Here is a 16038-nt window from a genome sequence, read left to right as displayed (position 1 = left end):
ATAATGAAAGTGGTAGAATTCGTCTTTTATTAACTATTTGCTCTAGCCCTGTGTCTGTCGAGAGAGAGCTGTCACAGAGCTGGCTTGTGCCACAGTTTCTCCTTTGGGTGGCCACGTGGATTCTAAAATCTGTGTCTCAAGGACTGTTTCTATGGCACTTTCCTGAAAAACAGATTTGTGTATCTCATGTTACCCCTGTTGCTATTCAGTCAAGGATGTTATCTGAAACCACATGACAAAGTTAACATAGTATTTTGCATGTCCTGTCATCAAGTAGTCAGGGGAGTAATGCTTTAATATGCTGTAGTTTCTTTCTTAAAGGAAGACATTGTCTTGGCATATTGATCTCATTCCTTATTGTCTGTTCCAGGAGCTCTAGATATTAGTGGCATCCTTGTTCTCACCTTCCTTTTCCTGCTCTCTCTCTTCCACATTTTCAGATTTTGGCCATTAAGACTGCCAGGCTGCTGCAGAGCCTTAGAAAGAGCTGGTTTGTTGGGAGAGCACAGAAACAGATATTCCATGAATGCTTCTGGAGAAAACATGATTTCAAGGGCAAGTACCAGCACAGGGATGGAACCACGGGCGCAGCTTCAAAGCCTTTCTTGTTTTAGGTAGCTTTCCAATGTGAGACAGCTTTAGAGCCCAATTGTGCTGATGGGGAGTCTAGCAAAGTTCCTTCTGCCATCCACGGAAGTAGGCTCCAACCCATTTTGAGGTTTCCTGTTAAATGCAGTTGCCCACTAGATGGAGACATTATATTTCATACATTAGTGGATATACAGATGGTAATCAAACCCACCAGCTGCTGCCGGCTCTTTCCAGGCACCTTGCCAATTTACTGGCAGTATGTTGACTGGGAAGCAGACAGTGACACACTTTGATCGAAATGCTTGTATGATGATTTTTTTTGTTGTAATATTATTGTTTTTTTAAAAAATGATAAAAGAGATCAAGATGTGTATCTTGATCAAAGGGTACCGCTGTCTGCTTCCCCATCAGCAACTTCTAATTTATAGAAATCAGATTGCGTGGAAAGCAATCAGCAAAGGTTTGAGGTCTTTCTTGTTCTCACTGCCAAGACATGCTGACAAGTGAGAAAATTAAAATCAGAGAAGGTAGGGAGAGAACTAGTAAAACACTGGTTGAAAAATAATTATTTAATGTTCACAGTTTTAATAATTTTAGGGCTGTAAAGAAATCCAGTTAAAGTGCTCAAATTGGCTATTGCTTGTTTTATAAGAACACTTTAAGATCTTTCTCTGATGGAGGATGTTGCTTTGAGACTAATTTACCATTGAGAGACAAATATATCTGTTAAGTTACTTGTTGTCATGGAGAAATAACCTGTCTCTGGTTTTGCGGCCAAGTTTTTCAAAGGTATCTCCTATCAGCTCTATTTCTTCCACATGGAGCTGTGCATCCAGTGTGATTTATTAGGGTGTATACATGATATAATGAACACCTGCAAAGAGCACTTAAACCAGTCAGTCCTGTAAATGTGAAGATAGTGTGTGCAGAGGAACTATACTGAAAATTTGCCTATTATATTTGGTAAGGTCTTTTCTCTTTAGGGTCTCTAGTAGGGTCTTTTCTCTATTCAGCCCTTGGTATTGAGTCCTTCTTTAAAAGCCATTTTTTGTTTTGGATTTTTTCATCCTTCTAGGCTTCAACAACAATTAGCAGTTACATATACATATATATGTGTGTGTGTGTGTCTATATGGATTGCGTCGGCTGGAGAAAGACTGTGTTTCAGTGCATAGGTGAATATTTCTGGCCAACATAAAAACACAAACCCAACGGCAGTGGTGAGAGTTGCTTCACATTCTGCCAAATGTTAAAATCAAAATAAAGAATCTTATGACAGGAGGACCTAGGATATGTGACATTTTGTCTAGATGGAGCAAGGGATTATCAGAGGGAAATAGCCTGACATAGATACAGAAGTGAATAGGGCCCGCCTCCAGAAGTCTTTGGAGTGCCATCTTTGATACAGTCTTCAGGTTACGAATCTATTGGAAAAGGAAGTTAAAATCTTGGTTTGGTGACAAGAGATACTGTTGGAGCCACACTAGACATTCAGCTTCTTCATGCAGTCTGGCATGCTTGGCAGTTGGGGCCAAAGGGGAGTTTGAGGCTAGAGAAATAAGTGTACAGTTCAGCACTGCACTCTGCTACCGGAGTGGTGAAGACGGATCTATTCAGCCCCACCGCCACTCCTCTGCGTGAGACAGCCGACTCTGTTGCTAGTTACTTCCCACCACTCCTGCTCTCTTCCTCTGCACCTTGACCCACACTTTTCCCTGAGCTGCTGAATAAGTCTTTCCTTCCACAGGACCAATTTAATTCCTGTGTCCCCATGCACCCCGCTTTTCTCTCTGTTGCCAGCTGAGCTTTCTAGTCATTAGTGATTTTTCTACCCTCTCCTCAACTTCTCTGCTTGGCAATCCAGACACATCTGATGTTCCTGATAGGTGTTCTCTTCTGAGGGTTGGATCGAAAGACAGGAGCTTCAGAGTAGTCAATGTCATGTTTCTGGGTATAGCTATGCATTCTTAAGAGAAGGTGCTGCTGTTTGGCGTTTGCTCCCTCTAGGTACTTAGGATGTTGCTATTTAGGAAAACTGCCAGGGAAAAGGTGCTGCTAAAAGGAATAAATAGATAAATCCCTTTGACATCATTGCTTCAATTTTTTCCATCAAAAGCTGACACATTGTCTTTACCTCATCAGGCAAACTGTGTGCAAACTTTATGATCACATTGTGTTTGCCTGTTCTTGTAGAACGGAGTGTCTCAAAAAGACAAAACACAAGGGGAGGAGAGGAAAGCCTATAGCGTACAATTCAACCCAGTACCCTTCGTGTTCACTTTATAGCCGACTCAAGATTTTTCACTTCAAAGTTTGCTCTCAATTCTGACTTGGGTTAAAATTCTGTATGATTTGAACAAATGTCAGATTTTTGTTTGTTTGTTTCTTGCGTGTGTGGTAATTTTCTAAAAGATAAAGTTAACTTAGAGGTTACAAGGGATAAGGAGTTAAGTGAGTGTTGGTTTGTTGGAGTTTTTTATTTGGGGAGAAATTATTCAGTAGAAATGCTTGCTTCTTCTCATGCTTTTTTTTAAACAAATTTTGAAATATCCACATTGGATTATACGATTTGTCATGAGCTTCCTAACAAGTCAAAGCAGAATGAAATTTATGCGCTTTTTCACCAGAAACCATTTCATGCCCCAACAGAAATGGAAATGACTCTTCTCAGAAACCTTCCAAGTCGAAGTGGGAGGAGATAATCTGTAAGATGTTACCTTCTCAAAAACAACCTCACATCATCCAAGGTGTGGTTGGCTTTGGCAGTTTACCAAGAGGAAGCTTACTAGATTTCAAGTCACTCACCAAGCCAAGCTATGCTGAAACAAAGCTTTGTTTAACTCTTGCATTCACCAGACTAACCCTGCCCCTATCCACAACTGCATTTTTATTTAATGTGAGTGACAGTATGATAAGATAGAGTTAAAACTAGCCCCAGCATTCAAGCTGAGATCCAGTATAAACAGATTTATGAACATGTACTGTAATAAGGAGAGCCTGCTTACAATGGGGTATGAAATTCAAGTGTCATATAAGGAAGTGGTGGTTTCTTTTGAGTAACAGGCTATGTTTAGAATACTGCAGATTCAAGTTATACAGAAATGCAGTTGTAAAGAAGTACTGATATCTTAGACTTATGTGGGTTTTTTTGTGTACCGATCAAATATTCTGGTGTTAATCTTCTGGTGTTAAAATAGACTAGTTTCACATAGAGAGGTGACTGAAAACTGTAACTCTGAAATTTGAGAGAAAAATTGGCTTACTTCTGCATTCCTAAATTGGGAAATGTATGTTAATAACTTAATTTTGATGATAAAAACATGAAAAATAAGTCCCTAAAATAGTGTCGAGTCAATTTTCTGATAAAATAAATTTGTTTTCCTATTTGTGATTAAAATGACCTACAGTAAGATTTTTTTTTTAACAAGGTGTTAATTAAAAATATGGAAATGGATTTTAAAAACATTGCAGTTCACAGTGGAAGAATTACCATAACTGATTTGTTCTCAGAGCCATGCCTGTTTTGAGATGTTTTTAAGATGTCTAAGTTACTGGTTGTTTTTCTGCATGATTGTTTCCAAAGCAAAATGTGATTCCAATAAAAACAGTAATTGAATTTACAGTCCACAGGACAAATTGTTGTTTTAACAGAAACTTACACACTCAGGCAAAGACTTTATGTTTTAGGTCTAATAACAAAGAACAGAAGCTCCCCATTTTTATGTGACTGTATATCCTGAAAAGTTTTCTAATGTAGCATATTTTAAAAAATCTATATTGTAGTTTTTAAATTGTGTGAGCAATTTTTTTTTCTCTTTTAGCTCAGAATCAATATTCTTTAGGTTGTTGTTTGTTGGGGTTTTTTAATGCAACCTTTTAAATGTTAGAGCAGCTTTTTTTCTGCAGCATCAGCTAGGGGTGAATCAATATAGACAAGCCTATGCCCATCTAATGTACCTGATGACTGAGCGGCATTTTGAGAGAGCTTGTTCCTTTGTCATTTGGTGGTGCGGGAATGTACAGAATATGGGGCAGTTGTGCAAGGGGCTTGTCCATGACCAGTCCTGCATAGAGAAAATGCTGGTTTCAGAGAAAATGGATAGGAAGGGAAGGCTGTTCAAGAGTGCCGGTAGACAAAGGCAGGAGACAGGACCTCTGTCCAACTTGAGGCAGTGATTACACATTACTGTATCAACAGCAGAAGATTATTTTTCTGCTCTCAGACTCTCTCAGCAGGAGCTCCCAATCACTTCTTGCACCCTTTTTGTTTCAAAAGTTTCTTTTAAAGTTTTCCTAGTTTTGCGGGGAATCTTCTTGGTGCCTTTCTTTCATGTACATTGTACTCATGTTTAAAGAAAGCCCAAAGACCATGCTTACTGAACTAAGAGAAATCTGATGGGGTATCATGCAGCTCCCAAGACACATGCCTGCTCTAACTGGTGTGTACACAGCATGAAATGTGCCAGAGATAGACCTGCATGCTGGAGATAGGCATGTCCACATGAGCATTTTTTGGGCAGTCTTAGGACTGACCTGAAACCCTGTGGAACAGTAGTAGTCAGTGAGACATTGCTGCATCTTGGATGTAACACCTGGAAAAAACAGCCCAGGACAGTGCCAACAGCTGTCTGACTTTTACCATACGTGCTCAGGGCTGCAGGAGGAACATGTGGTGCTCTTAATCCCCGCCGAGTTTTTATAGTGGTCCTTTGAATAAAAAAGGGAATATCTCATATTTCCCAGCACCAGGCAAACTGAGGAGCCTGAATGAGGCACCCAGCTTTCCCAGGTTTCCTGTATAGTCAATGGGAGAGGTAACAGGCTGTGCCTGCTGTGGTCCAGGGCAGGTATATTAAGCGATTGTTAGGTTCTTAATTTATCTTAGTGGCTCTGACTGCCTCTCAGGAGATGCAGTCTTCTTTGTGCTTACTACAAGGAGGGGGCTTAGGGGGTTGACAAAGCCCCTAAACCAGGTGTGATGAATGCCATCCCCCTAAGCGATTTAATTCTTATAGGCCATTTTGTTGCCAAAGGCACATGCTCACATGCAAATTGATTTTCTGGAAGTGTGAGACCGCAGCAAGTCTTTATAAAACGTATGAAGCCTCCTCCCAGAAAGAGGTACCAAAATGCACCTGGCCAAGTATGCTTTCACATTTTTATCTTAATATTTTCAGCATTCATATCAGATCTTTCCTAATTAAATGATTTGGAAAAAGAGATGTACAAGGAAATGTAAAGCTCTGGCCTTATAAGGTGTATGCCACCTAAATATTAGACTGCCTATTGTGCATTGGGTTCAACAGAACCTACTTTTATGGTTTTCTAATGTGATCACATGAGTAATAAAAAAAAGCCTTACTTTTTTTAATATTTGTAGATCCAGCTAGATGGTTGCTGTGGGAAAGGTTCTTGTGTTTTGGTTGGGTTTTTTTAATGGCTTTAGATCCCTGTTGAGTATCACTGCACAGCCAGAATAGGAGCTGCCTGCTCTCTGTTTGTTTGATGGGTGCTCTTGAAGTGGAAAGATGGGGTTGGCACTTTGAAGAGTCCTGACGTGCAAGACTTGCACTTTCAGGTATTGAAAAAAAATCCTTCACCCGTCCCTAAAAATCTGTATGCATTGTTTTTAAAAGGGTTTTGCTAACCTCAAGCATTTAAAATGGTGAGACAGATCCCCAAAAATCATGAGAGTTGCTTAAAAGTAATTATTGTTTGGTTCCTTTTGCTTGCAGTTTAGTTTTTGAGCTTTCGAGATTCATGTTCTCAGTCTTTCCTCTGCAAGCATAAGGGCTAGACATGGACTTTATTTTTAAATGAAAGCTGAGATTCTCTTGTAATCCCATAACTCTAGGAGATTTGGCAATTCTAAACACAATGTGAATTTAGAGTGACCATTCCAAGGTGAATCATTTAGTGATGTGTCCTCAGCATGAAAGCCAACTGGAGATTTTTTTTTTGGACCTTTCTTATTTTGTCTTTGTAAATAATCTGTGAATTGGTAGTAATAACTGGAAGCTTGGTAAAAGCAGAAATAGATGACTGAAGCCCCATAAAATTGGTTTGGTTTGTTGTTTTTTTCCAGTATGTCAGGATATTCTTTCAGAATCTAGGTATTAAGGGCATTCTGCATTAAGGTATCTCTAGAGAGGAAGGCTTTGGTTGTTTTTGTAGAAGCACCCTTTTCTACTCAGTCGAGCATTAAAATTGGCAGCAGTTCCTGGAGTAGCAAGAAAATCCTGGTTGTTGCCCTCATATAGTTACTGAAAACAGTAAGAGGATATGTAAAAGCTTTAACTCCAAGGAAAAATATTTATAACTGTGACAGTGTGTTTCCTTACAATAATTTATGGGCAAAATGTAGGAAAGGAGGTACACAAGCTATAAATAATATTCCGTATGTAAACATAATGGCAGTAGCAAATTCTTTTTATTTAAAAATTAATATTGATGTTCATTAATATAAATTACCACATTTCAGATGACTCTGATGTCCTTGAGGCCAGATGTCACTGACTGATTTACAGCTTCCTGGGGGGAGGAGTAGATCCTGTTTTGTCAATGTAGGCACCAAATTGCTTCAGATAGTTATTTTGGACTAGATTAATTGCTGAAGTATTGTCAACAAAGTTGATTCACATCTCAGCTCAGAAACATGGAAAACTCTCTTTAAAACATACTAACTTGAATTCTGAAATGCAGGAAAAAGAGCATAAAGTATACCTTTGACTTACTGAACTTTCGTCTCATTTAAGAAATAGTGGTTTGAAAACTCCTGCCCAGGAACATGCACACAGAATTTCCATGTGCATCATTAGCAACTGGGGAACATACTTCAGAGGCCAAGTTTAGTCCCTCATTGATCTTAATTCTACTTTAAATATTAACACAAATGTGTACAGTGAAGGCGTTCAGAAGGAAGCTCTGCCATCTTAGTCACGCTGCACAGATCATATATCTGGATTAAGTTTTTGAGTGCTTCATAATATCCTTCGGTCCTTTGGACCTTGTGTATAGCATTGCTGCAAAATAGGGTGGCAAATGTATTTGTAGAGCTATCAGCAGTCTCCCAGAAACCTCCTGTGGGAGCGCTGGCGGGCGATGCCTCAGGAGGCAGGTAGGGTGGATTTGCTGTGTTTGCATACGCTGGCAGGTTAAAGGGGAGGCAGTGGGAAGGCAGGCTCGTTTGAGTCAGTGTGAGACAGTGCATCTCTGTCCATTAGTTATTCATTCAAATTCAACCACATGAAATACACTCAGCTAACAAACCATATCTTGTAAATGCCTTTTATTCCAGCAACTGAAATTCAGCACATTTGTAGGTGTGCAGCTGGGTGTGCTTAGCATGAATGGCAAACTAATGTAAATCCTGTATGAAATATTTTGTTTCATAGCAGATCTCACACATATATGAGAGAAGTCTGTGCAGGTCTCTGGTAGCATAAAGTCCTATGGCATACAAGTAGAAACTACACAGATGATATGAATACAGAGAATAACACACAAAGAACACCCTTTTTTAAGTGAATCTATCATTCATATAAAATCAAATCTGTATCCATTGAAAGGCCATTGAAAGGCTTTGAAAGATGTTACAAAGCTTTAGAAATGGTCCATGCTGAACATGGGATGTTTTTTCCAAGCCTTATAAATAATTATTTTCCTATGTTTGGTAAGATTAGCTATAGAGAATTTATGTTAAGGCTCCATGGAGAGGAGTACAGAATTTCAGATAATATTAAGCTGAAAAGGTGGTTTAAAAATGTTTCTATGATACAAAAGCCTTGTATCAAAGAGGCAAATACACCACCGCCTCAGTCTCTTTTCTCATTTATAAAATAAGTAAGCATAAACTATAAATTCTAATTTTCAGCAAGTATGTTAGTAAATCCAAACCGACCTTGACCTTAGCTTTGCTAATTTCCAAACTCTGATATTTATTCCCAGAGTAGATTGTTTCCCCTCATACCACATCCATAAATACTGCAAACCTTTCCAATGACTTGAATTAGAGTGTAAGTAAATAGCTGGTTTTAATCTACATAATATTTTGAGAGCAGACGTTCTGTGCTATGACTATTAAGATATACCCGGCAGCCATTTGTATAATACTAAAACCTCTTACATATATTATTAAAAGTAATGCTATCAGCCAGGGCTTGTTTTATGCCACAGAAACTTAAAATAATAAAATACAGTGTGGATAAAATCTGCAATAATAGTAACTTAAGCAAAATTAATTTAAGTAACAGATAACATCTGGGGGGAAATGTAATGGTATATTGGTAAGTTATGCAAAGCTAATTTTATAATAACTACCACATCTGTGGAACTCATTTATTAGAATGCTTTACCAATCTTCTTTCCTGCCATTATTCTGTTTTAGAAATTTTCCTGTATACTGTTTTATTGTCTTTGCTCTGCCTACGTTTATAAAAAGGTAATTTACTAGCTCTCAACAACAAGAAAAGTATGTGGGTTTATGTACAGGACAACACGACACTTTTTATACTTACCTCTCTTTATGTACATTTTTACTTGAAAGAATTCCAGAGAAAAATTGTGGCATAGGGCTGTACATTGAGAGCAATGTTTGAACACCAGCTACAGTCCTCAGCTGTGATTACACCTAGGCTTGATGCAACTGGGGTGGGAAAGTAAAGGTGATGCTGAATGATATTTCCCACGTTAACCTCTGCTAAATGTTAGAGCAGCTTCTAGCCTGCTCTAACTTGTCCAGCTTCAGGTGGCCTTTTGGCATGCCACTGCACCTAGGAATTAGTAAGAATATTGCATTTAACTTCTGCTCCCTCCCGTCACTTTTGGAGCATCCTTTTATTTGCAGCTGACACCGATATGCCCTCTACATTTGTGCAACTGCCTTACGATTTCTTTATGTTTGAATTCTCATGGACCCATTGGACTGCAATGTGCAGGAAAATACTGCCAATTAATTTAAAGGCATTATCATCTTGCCAAACTGTTTCTCAAATTTCGATTGTTATATTGATTCAAGAGGACACTTTGAGTACTACATCTTTGTCATAGTGAATAATGCTCACATAATGACAAATCTTCAGGAATTTCAAAAAGGAGGATGAATTTTTTAATGTAGGTCAGTGGAAGTAATTCACCATAAATTTACTCAGACTTCAGAAACTAGCAACATTTTTTAAAGCCACTGTAACTGTATAAAACTTACTGTGTCTCCTTCTCTGTTTTTAAATAGATTTTACTACAGAGCCGTTGGTGCTATTAAACATGAGGTTTTGTTCAAAGGAAATACAAAGACTTAATTGTGTTTTTTAAAGGAAAGTATTGCATCAGAAGGATTCATTTAAATACGTTTGTTGGCTTTGGGCTCTCACCACAATTCATTCGTTCTAATTTTCCCCTGGACTTGTTAAGGACACAATGTATAGGAAGGAGCAATGCAGAATGGCATTTTTAGGTCACTATATTTTGGCTGTAAACTGTAGCACTGCTCATAAACTTATTATTACTAAACAAAATACTTCATATTCTACATTGAAGTTACACAGTCTTTTAAAAAAACTTTTGGCTGAATGTTGAGGCTATTACGGCTCATTAAAGAGACTAGTTCTGCTGTAATTTAGTTATTTCTTAATGATCCAAGGGTTATTATTAGACACGGAACAGATGAGTAAAGAATGGCTCTCTTTAAAAGGATGCAGTGAAGTAAAAATATTATTCTAAAACAGAACCTCTGAAAATCTTATCCATGCTACAAAAATGTATTTGATCAGCCCGGAATTGATTTTAAAAACCCAGTCTAGGTTTTTAACATTATTTCATTTTTTGCAATTTGGACTGCAGGGAATAAATGGAATAATGATTTAATCTAAATAAAGAAAATATTTTGAGCAAATAGTTAACTAACTAACCGAAAAATGTTATTTTAAGGAAGTAATTGTGAATTCTCATCCAATTCAGCTAATATTTTAAAATGAGAAAATATAAGGTAAGAAATCAGAGAAAATGGAATTATTTGCTAAATCAAAAGAGCTCTAGTTAAAAAAAAATAATCAGAATTTGAAAACAAAGCTTCTTTTTATTTTAGAAAGAATAACAAGCAGCTTAGCTTAAGGCTTTTTCATTTTGCCGCAAAAAATAAACTTTCTGACTATTCCTTTTGTGAGTCTGTAGGCACTAGCAGAGTGCTGTAAAATTTGACTCACAAGTGATACAGGAAAATGCTTCTATAAAATCTGGTTTTCTCCTCACTTAAATTCTGGAAATATTTCTGTCAGCCTTTTGGGTTCTTATAAATATGGGCTAACACTGTCTACCTTTTTTAGTGAGCTCACATGACAGGGAATCCTGAAGATAATGACAGAGCCCAAACTTAACTGCTGAAAAGCTTTCAGGAATACAAAAGAGATTTTTAATGCAATAAAGCGCAATGATTATGTCTCACCATTTATTTTAAATTTTTACTATCACTGTTTTCAAATGTATAGAATCTTTAATATTTTCAGTATGTTTAACTGTAGCAAGTAACTAAATAAACCAAATAGCAACCTAGCTATGATTTCAAAGGTATGAGGAAATTAATTTATGGCAGCTGCAATTACCCTGATGAGAATTAATGTGGTTGACTTACACCATCCAAGCAAAATCATGTTTGTAATAGCTGACTCAGAACTGGAACATCTGCCTGGTATTCTCTGTGGGCACTTCCCATTGTAGAGGCCCCAAATGTACCATTTTAGTATTATACCTCATTCCTTGCTTGTTCAAAAATGCCTTTTGTCACCATATTTGGTATATATGTTCTCTGTCGTGCATTTTAAAAAAAAAAAAAACCAGCACAAAACATTGCCCCTTTAGAGGACATAGGGCCACCTTCTGCATCACTCATGAGAGCCCCAGCACAGACTAAGTGCTGCATCCAGCTCCTCTGGGGGGAAAAAGCCATTTTCTTGTCAGAGCACTCCTGGTCAGAGCGTTCCTGGAGCCGCAGTTCACATGCCAGCAGAATACCAGTGAGGTTCCCATGTTCACAGGAAAGAGAAAGAGAGGCAAGTTGATGAAGCAGCAAAACTTGGACCATTAGCGACTCTTCAATTATAGTCATATTAAAATGTTTTTCTTGGGGCCTTATTTCATGCAGTGTCACTAGAAGTGTATGCCAACTGACTCCTTTGATAGAATACCCTAGTGGTCAGCTGGCCCTTTAATTCCAAAATGCAACAAGATCCCCCTTCAGAAGTGACAAATTTGCATTGGGAAGACTGCATGTTACCTAAGCTCTGTGTTTTCTAAACTTAATTATCCACATGAGTAAGAAGCTGTAGTGTTATGAAATTATGAAAATCATCTGTTCTTTCCAAGTATTATAAAGAGGGCCCCTTGAGATGCAGCTAGAAATTAAAGCTGATCTATAATCATTTTCAGTATGCTTTCCAGTTCTGAGCACCTGGATAGTAACAAGAAAGGTATTGGTTTTTGTTGTTTGCCAGCCATTTCATTTCCATTTAAGAAATTCTGCAATAAACCTCTGAGCAATAATTAAACCTGAATTACTTTTTTCTTCTTTTTTTTTTTTTTTTTTTTTTTTTTTTTTTTTTTTTTTTTTTGTACTACCAGTATTTGATTGAACTTGCCCAACCTGCAGTTCCCCCCTTCCCTGCTCTGCTGGAAGAAGGCATACCTTTGGATATCAATTCATCATTCATAATATCACCAACAGCTGCAGAGACGGAATCTAAGGTATAGAGTTTTGTTCCTTTTTTTAAAAATTATTTTTTAAAGCTGTTTTTCTATGATTCTCCTATCTCATTTATTCCCACTGGAGCCCAGCCACTAATGACATTTATTCTCCAGAATATAGCATGCATTCTTTTCTAAGAAATTACTTTTAATGCATTAATCAGTCAGCAGAGGACATTTATTTGAGTCGGCACCTCTGGGCTCTTGCCCCATGCAACTTCGTAACATCAGGATCTGACTGGCCTAGGCACTGAAAGAGAGACTGACGGTCTCTGTCAGAACAGGAAGTCTCAAAAGCAGGCTTCGTTTGTTGTCGCATGTCTTTGGGCTGATGCTGTTCGGTCTTGTAGAGAGCAGAAGGATGTACTCACACGTTTCTTGTGGTTGGTTGCTGCTAGGGGTCTGATCAAGAGGGTTACCTAGAAGAGCCTTGTCCAGAGGCAGAGTCCTTCGAGGCAGGTGCTGTGGCTGGTGTCACTGCTGAAGATCAGAAGTCTACAGTGGGTGAAATCTCAAATGAAATTATTGGCAACCTTGAGGTACTATTACTAGAAAGCTGTTCACTAATTCTGTCTATGGTTAATTATCTAGCTCAGCCTTAATGAATATAAACTGTATTCATGCTAAAGCTGGCAAAAAGCACATCCATATGCTGTGAAAATGTGAATTAGCCTCTATAAATAACTCCTAGTTTAGTCAGCTTACATGTGATAAGATAAAAAATCCTCAGTAATATAACAACATATATCTTCAGCAGTACTATGTGTTAAGAAACATGGGCCAAATCCTGCTCTCAGTGATGTCAGTGATAGAATTCCTTTTCAGGATCAGCTGGTCTGATGGAGCATATGCAATGTATGCTTAATATGAATTGTTAGATGCATCTATGTTACACATCCTTCAATCTGTTTAAGAAATAATGCATTCATGCCAATTCTAGACTTCATTTGGTAGGTTCATAACTATATGAGAGCTGCCTTAATGGAACAGATCAGGTTTCAGTACATAGTCTGCAGACTCTGTGGAGTCCATGAGTTCCTGCTTCTGGGGTCCATGAAAGGGAAGGAAGCTGTTGTCAGTGGACTTAAATTTGTTGTAGGGTGATCTGCTTCTCTACAGGGAGGTCTGTAAATTGAAACATGTGAAAAGCCAGCAGAGTAGATCATTGTTAGTTTGTAAACTGCTCCCTCAAGCATATGCAATTATTGAAAGCAAACCAGCTAGAACTCAGTTCCACCAAGGAACTGGTGGAATTTGGTCTTATTTGCAGCAGCCAGGTGGCATTAGGCACTTTAAACTTTAGATACAGCACATTGGACACTGTTGACCGAGCAGCAGTTTATTAAATATCTAATATTATCTGAAAAGAGTTTGATATTGATAAATTACTTTACATGGATTATGCATGAATGGGGAATATAAATTGGAATAATGATGCCATCATTAGATCTACCTATTTGATTTCATATTCTATTTCAATATGTCTTCAGAAACAGGAGGGAACCTGGTCTCTGTTGTCTTATTCCTGTCTCTACCTACAAAAAAAATGAAATGCCTGTTTTTCACTTGACCTTGATTTCATTAGCATTGGTGCTAAGAGCTTTTTTTCTTCACAAAAAATGCACAGATGAGAAAAATGCCCTTTTTTCTTCTTCTTCTTCTTTTGCAAATCTAGTTATATACACAGAAAATAATTTCTGTTTAGTTTCTAAAAGTCTTCCAGCAATGTATCTTTTTCACCTGGTTTCTCAGTTTCTTGACCTCTGAGGTAATCTTATCATTAGATTTTTACCTGATACATGGTCAGACTCATACTGTTTTGTTCTTATGTGTGAACTGTGATTCACAATCTGCATTATGTCTCCAGGGAACATAAGGCAGCTGTTGCTCTAGTTGAGTCTAGAAAATAACATTTAGTCTGAAATCACAGTGCTGACACTCAGTGATCACAACAGCAGCCATCGTGAAGTATAGTGGCAGCTGATTTTCACTGAAGGTAGAATCAGGGACAGAGGGATGTAAAAACTGGAGAAGAAAAGGCAGCTGGGGTGGCTGGGAGAGGATTAGCCTAGAGGATCAGCATTCCACAGCAAAGCAACTAAGTTTGCATATAATGTAAAGGGATGGGGGCGTATTTGTGGATATTTGAGGGTGGATTGAATATGGTGAAGGCCGTCTCCAAAGATACAAAGTTTGAGATAGAAATTCCAGCTTTTTGATGCTAATTTGAGCTACTGCAAACTCCAAAAACGTTTTAGCTGTGGCTATCCATTGACGGGTTGCAATATAGACTGGTAGGGATTTCTAGGACTGGCAAGCCAAAAAGTTCCTAAAATGGCAAGTTACTGCAAGCTTTTCTGGGGCAAATCCATGCACTTTACCAAAATTACATGAAGTCCATTAAGAATGTAACTATAAGTTTTGAAACAGTTTATGTGGGGTCTGTGAAGGACCTTTGAGCCTGTTCCAGTTGTTTGAACTAACCTTTGCAACTCTTGGAAAGACTATCATTGTGCTCCTGCCATTTCTCATGTATTTTTGCAGTGATGAATGCTGATATTGAGAAATATGCATAAATTCCCTGTAAAACCCCAGTATTTTGGCCTTTTTCAGTGATGCCACATTTCCAAATGCTATAGAATTAAAGATTGCTATGCGTCATCACTGCCAAAGATTTCACTAAAATATGTCACAACCCTTGTACCTTCCCCACAAATGTTACATTGTAAATTTGCACTCAATGTCTACAGCAGTCTGGATTTCCAGAATGAGATACGCATTCATAATTGTGTTTGTAATTAAGAAAGACAAGCAACATTACAGAAATATGTTTTTTTATTGTTCACTTTCAGTAATGCTTTCTGATTCCAGCAATGTTTCAATAAAATGCATTACACTAGAGAACAAACATCTGCAGCAAAGGAAAACAGTGGCAACAACCAAATCCCAAAGCAATTTTTCTGATTTGGTGTTTATTGGTAAAGGCTGTCTGAGAATACAGGCTAATTAGCCCATCTCCCAAGACAAGGTTACACGAGAAATGGCTGTCCCGGATCACTTCCTGTTCATGGCAGTCATACCATACATACATCGGAATTGTGCGCAGTAATATGATAAAGCGTTATCACCTAAGTACAGGCTGAAACACTGTTATGTCTGCAAAACAGGAAGGTGTGTAGGATAATGTCTTACTGGACTACAGTGTGTTAAAACCACAAAGACAATGTGCAGCCTAAGATAGCTCCATCACAACCACTTTTTTCTTCTGCTTTTCTTTACAGGCAGAGATAAATGAAAAGCTGCAAATGCAAGAAGCAGCTTATGCTTTGAGGACAGAAAGCTTAAAAAGTCCTAAATAGCCAGATAAGAAAGGTGATGTTGAATTTTACAGAAATTGGACAGTAGGGGATGGTGCGCACAGAAGGCTCCCTGCCTGAACGTAATCATTTTTTGTATAAAGGAAAATCGTTCTGTTAACATTTACCTAGAACTAGTTCATCACAGTTCCTCAAATTTACTGTGTTCTGCCAGTGCTGTTATTTAGTTTAGGCTTAAATAGCAGATTATAAACAGAAGGATATGTAATTGAAACATGTTGAAGTTCAGTTTATTTCTCAATAGAAATCCTAATTAAAAAAAAAAAAAATTGCTGTAGTTTCATTCTCTTTCCTTTTTCCAGTTGTGAAATATTTAACAGTTTCTGCTTTACACCTCT

At 37.9% G+C, this 16038-nt stretch overlaps 1 protein-coding gene across 1 annotated transcript in view; it reads left to right on the top strand.

Moving 5' to 3' along the window:
- CABCOCO1 (ciliary associated calcium binding coiled-coil 1) overlaps positions 1-15682 on the top strand; it is a 52920-nt gene extending 37238 nt beyond the window's left edge. The window contains exons 6-8 of the mRNA XM_075026870.1: positions 12201-12323; positions 12722-12862; positions 15605-15682. Of these exons, the coding sequence (XP_074882971.1) occupies positions 12201-12323; positions 12722-12862; positions 15605-15682 (342 nt within the window). The remainder of the gene's footprint in view (positions 1-12200; positions 12324-12721; positions 12863-15604) is intronic.
- Positions 15683-16038: the final 356 nt, after the last annotated feature.

The sequence above is a fragment of the Buteo buteo genome, chromosome 4, assembly GCF_964188355.1.
Source record: "Buteo buteo chromosome 4, bButBut1.hap1.1, whole genome shotgun sequence".
Classification (NCBI taxonomy): Eukaryota; Metazoa; Chordata; class Aves; order Accipitriformes; family Accipitridae; genus Buteo; species Buteo buteo.
The sequence above is the reverse complement of the archived record's forward strand: the minus strand, read 5'-3'. Positions and strand labels throughout refer to the sequence as shown.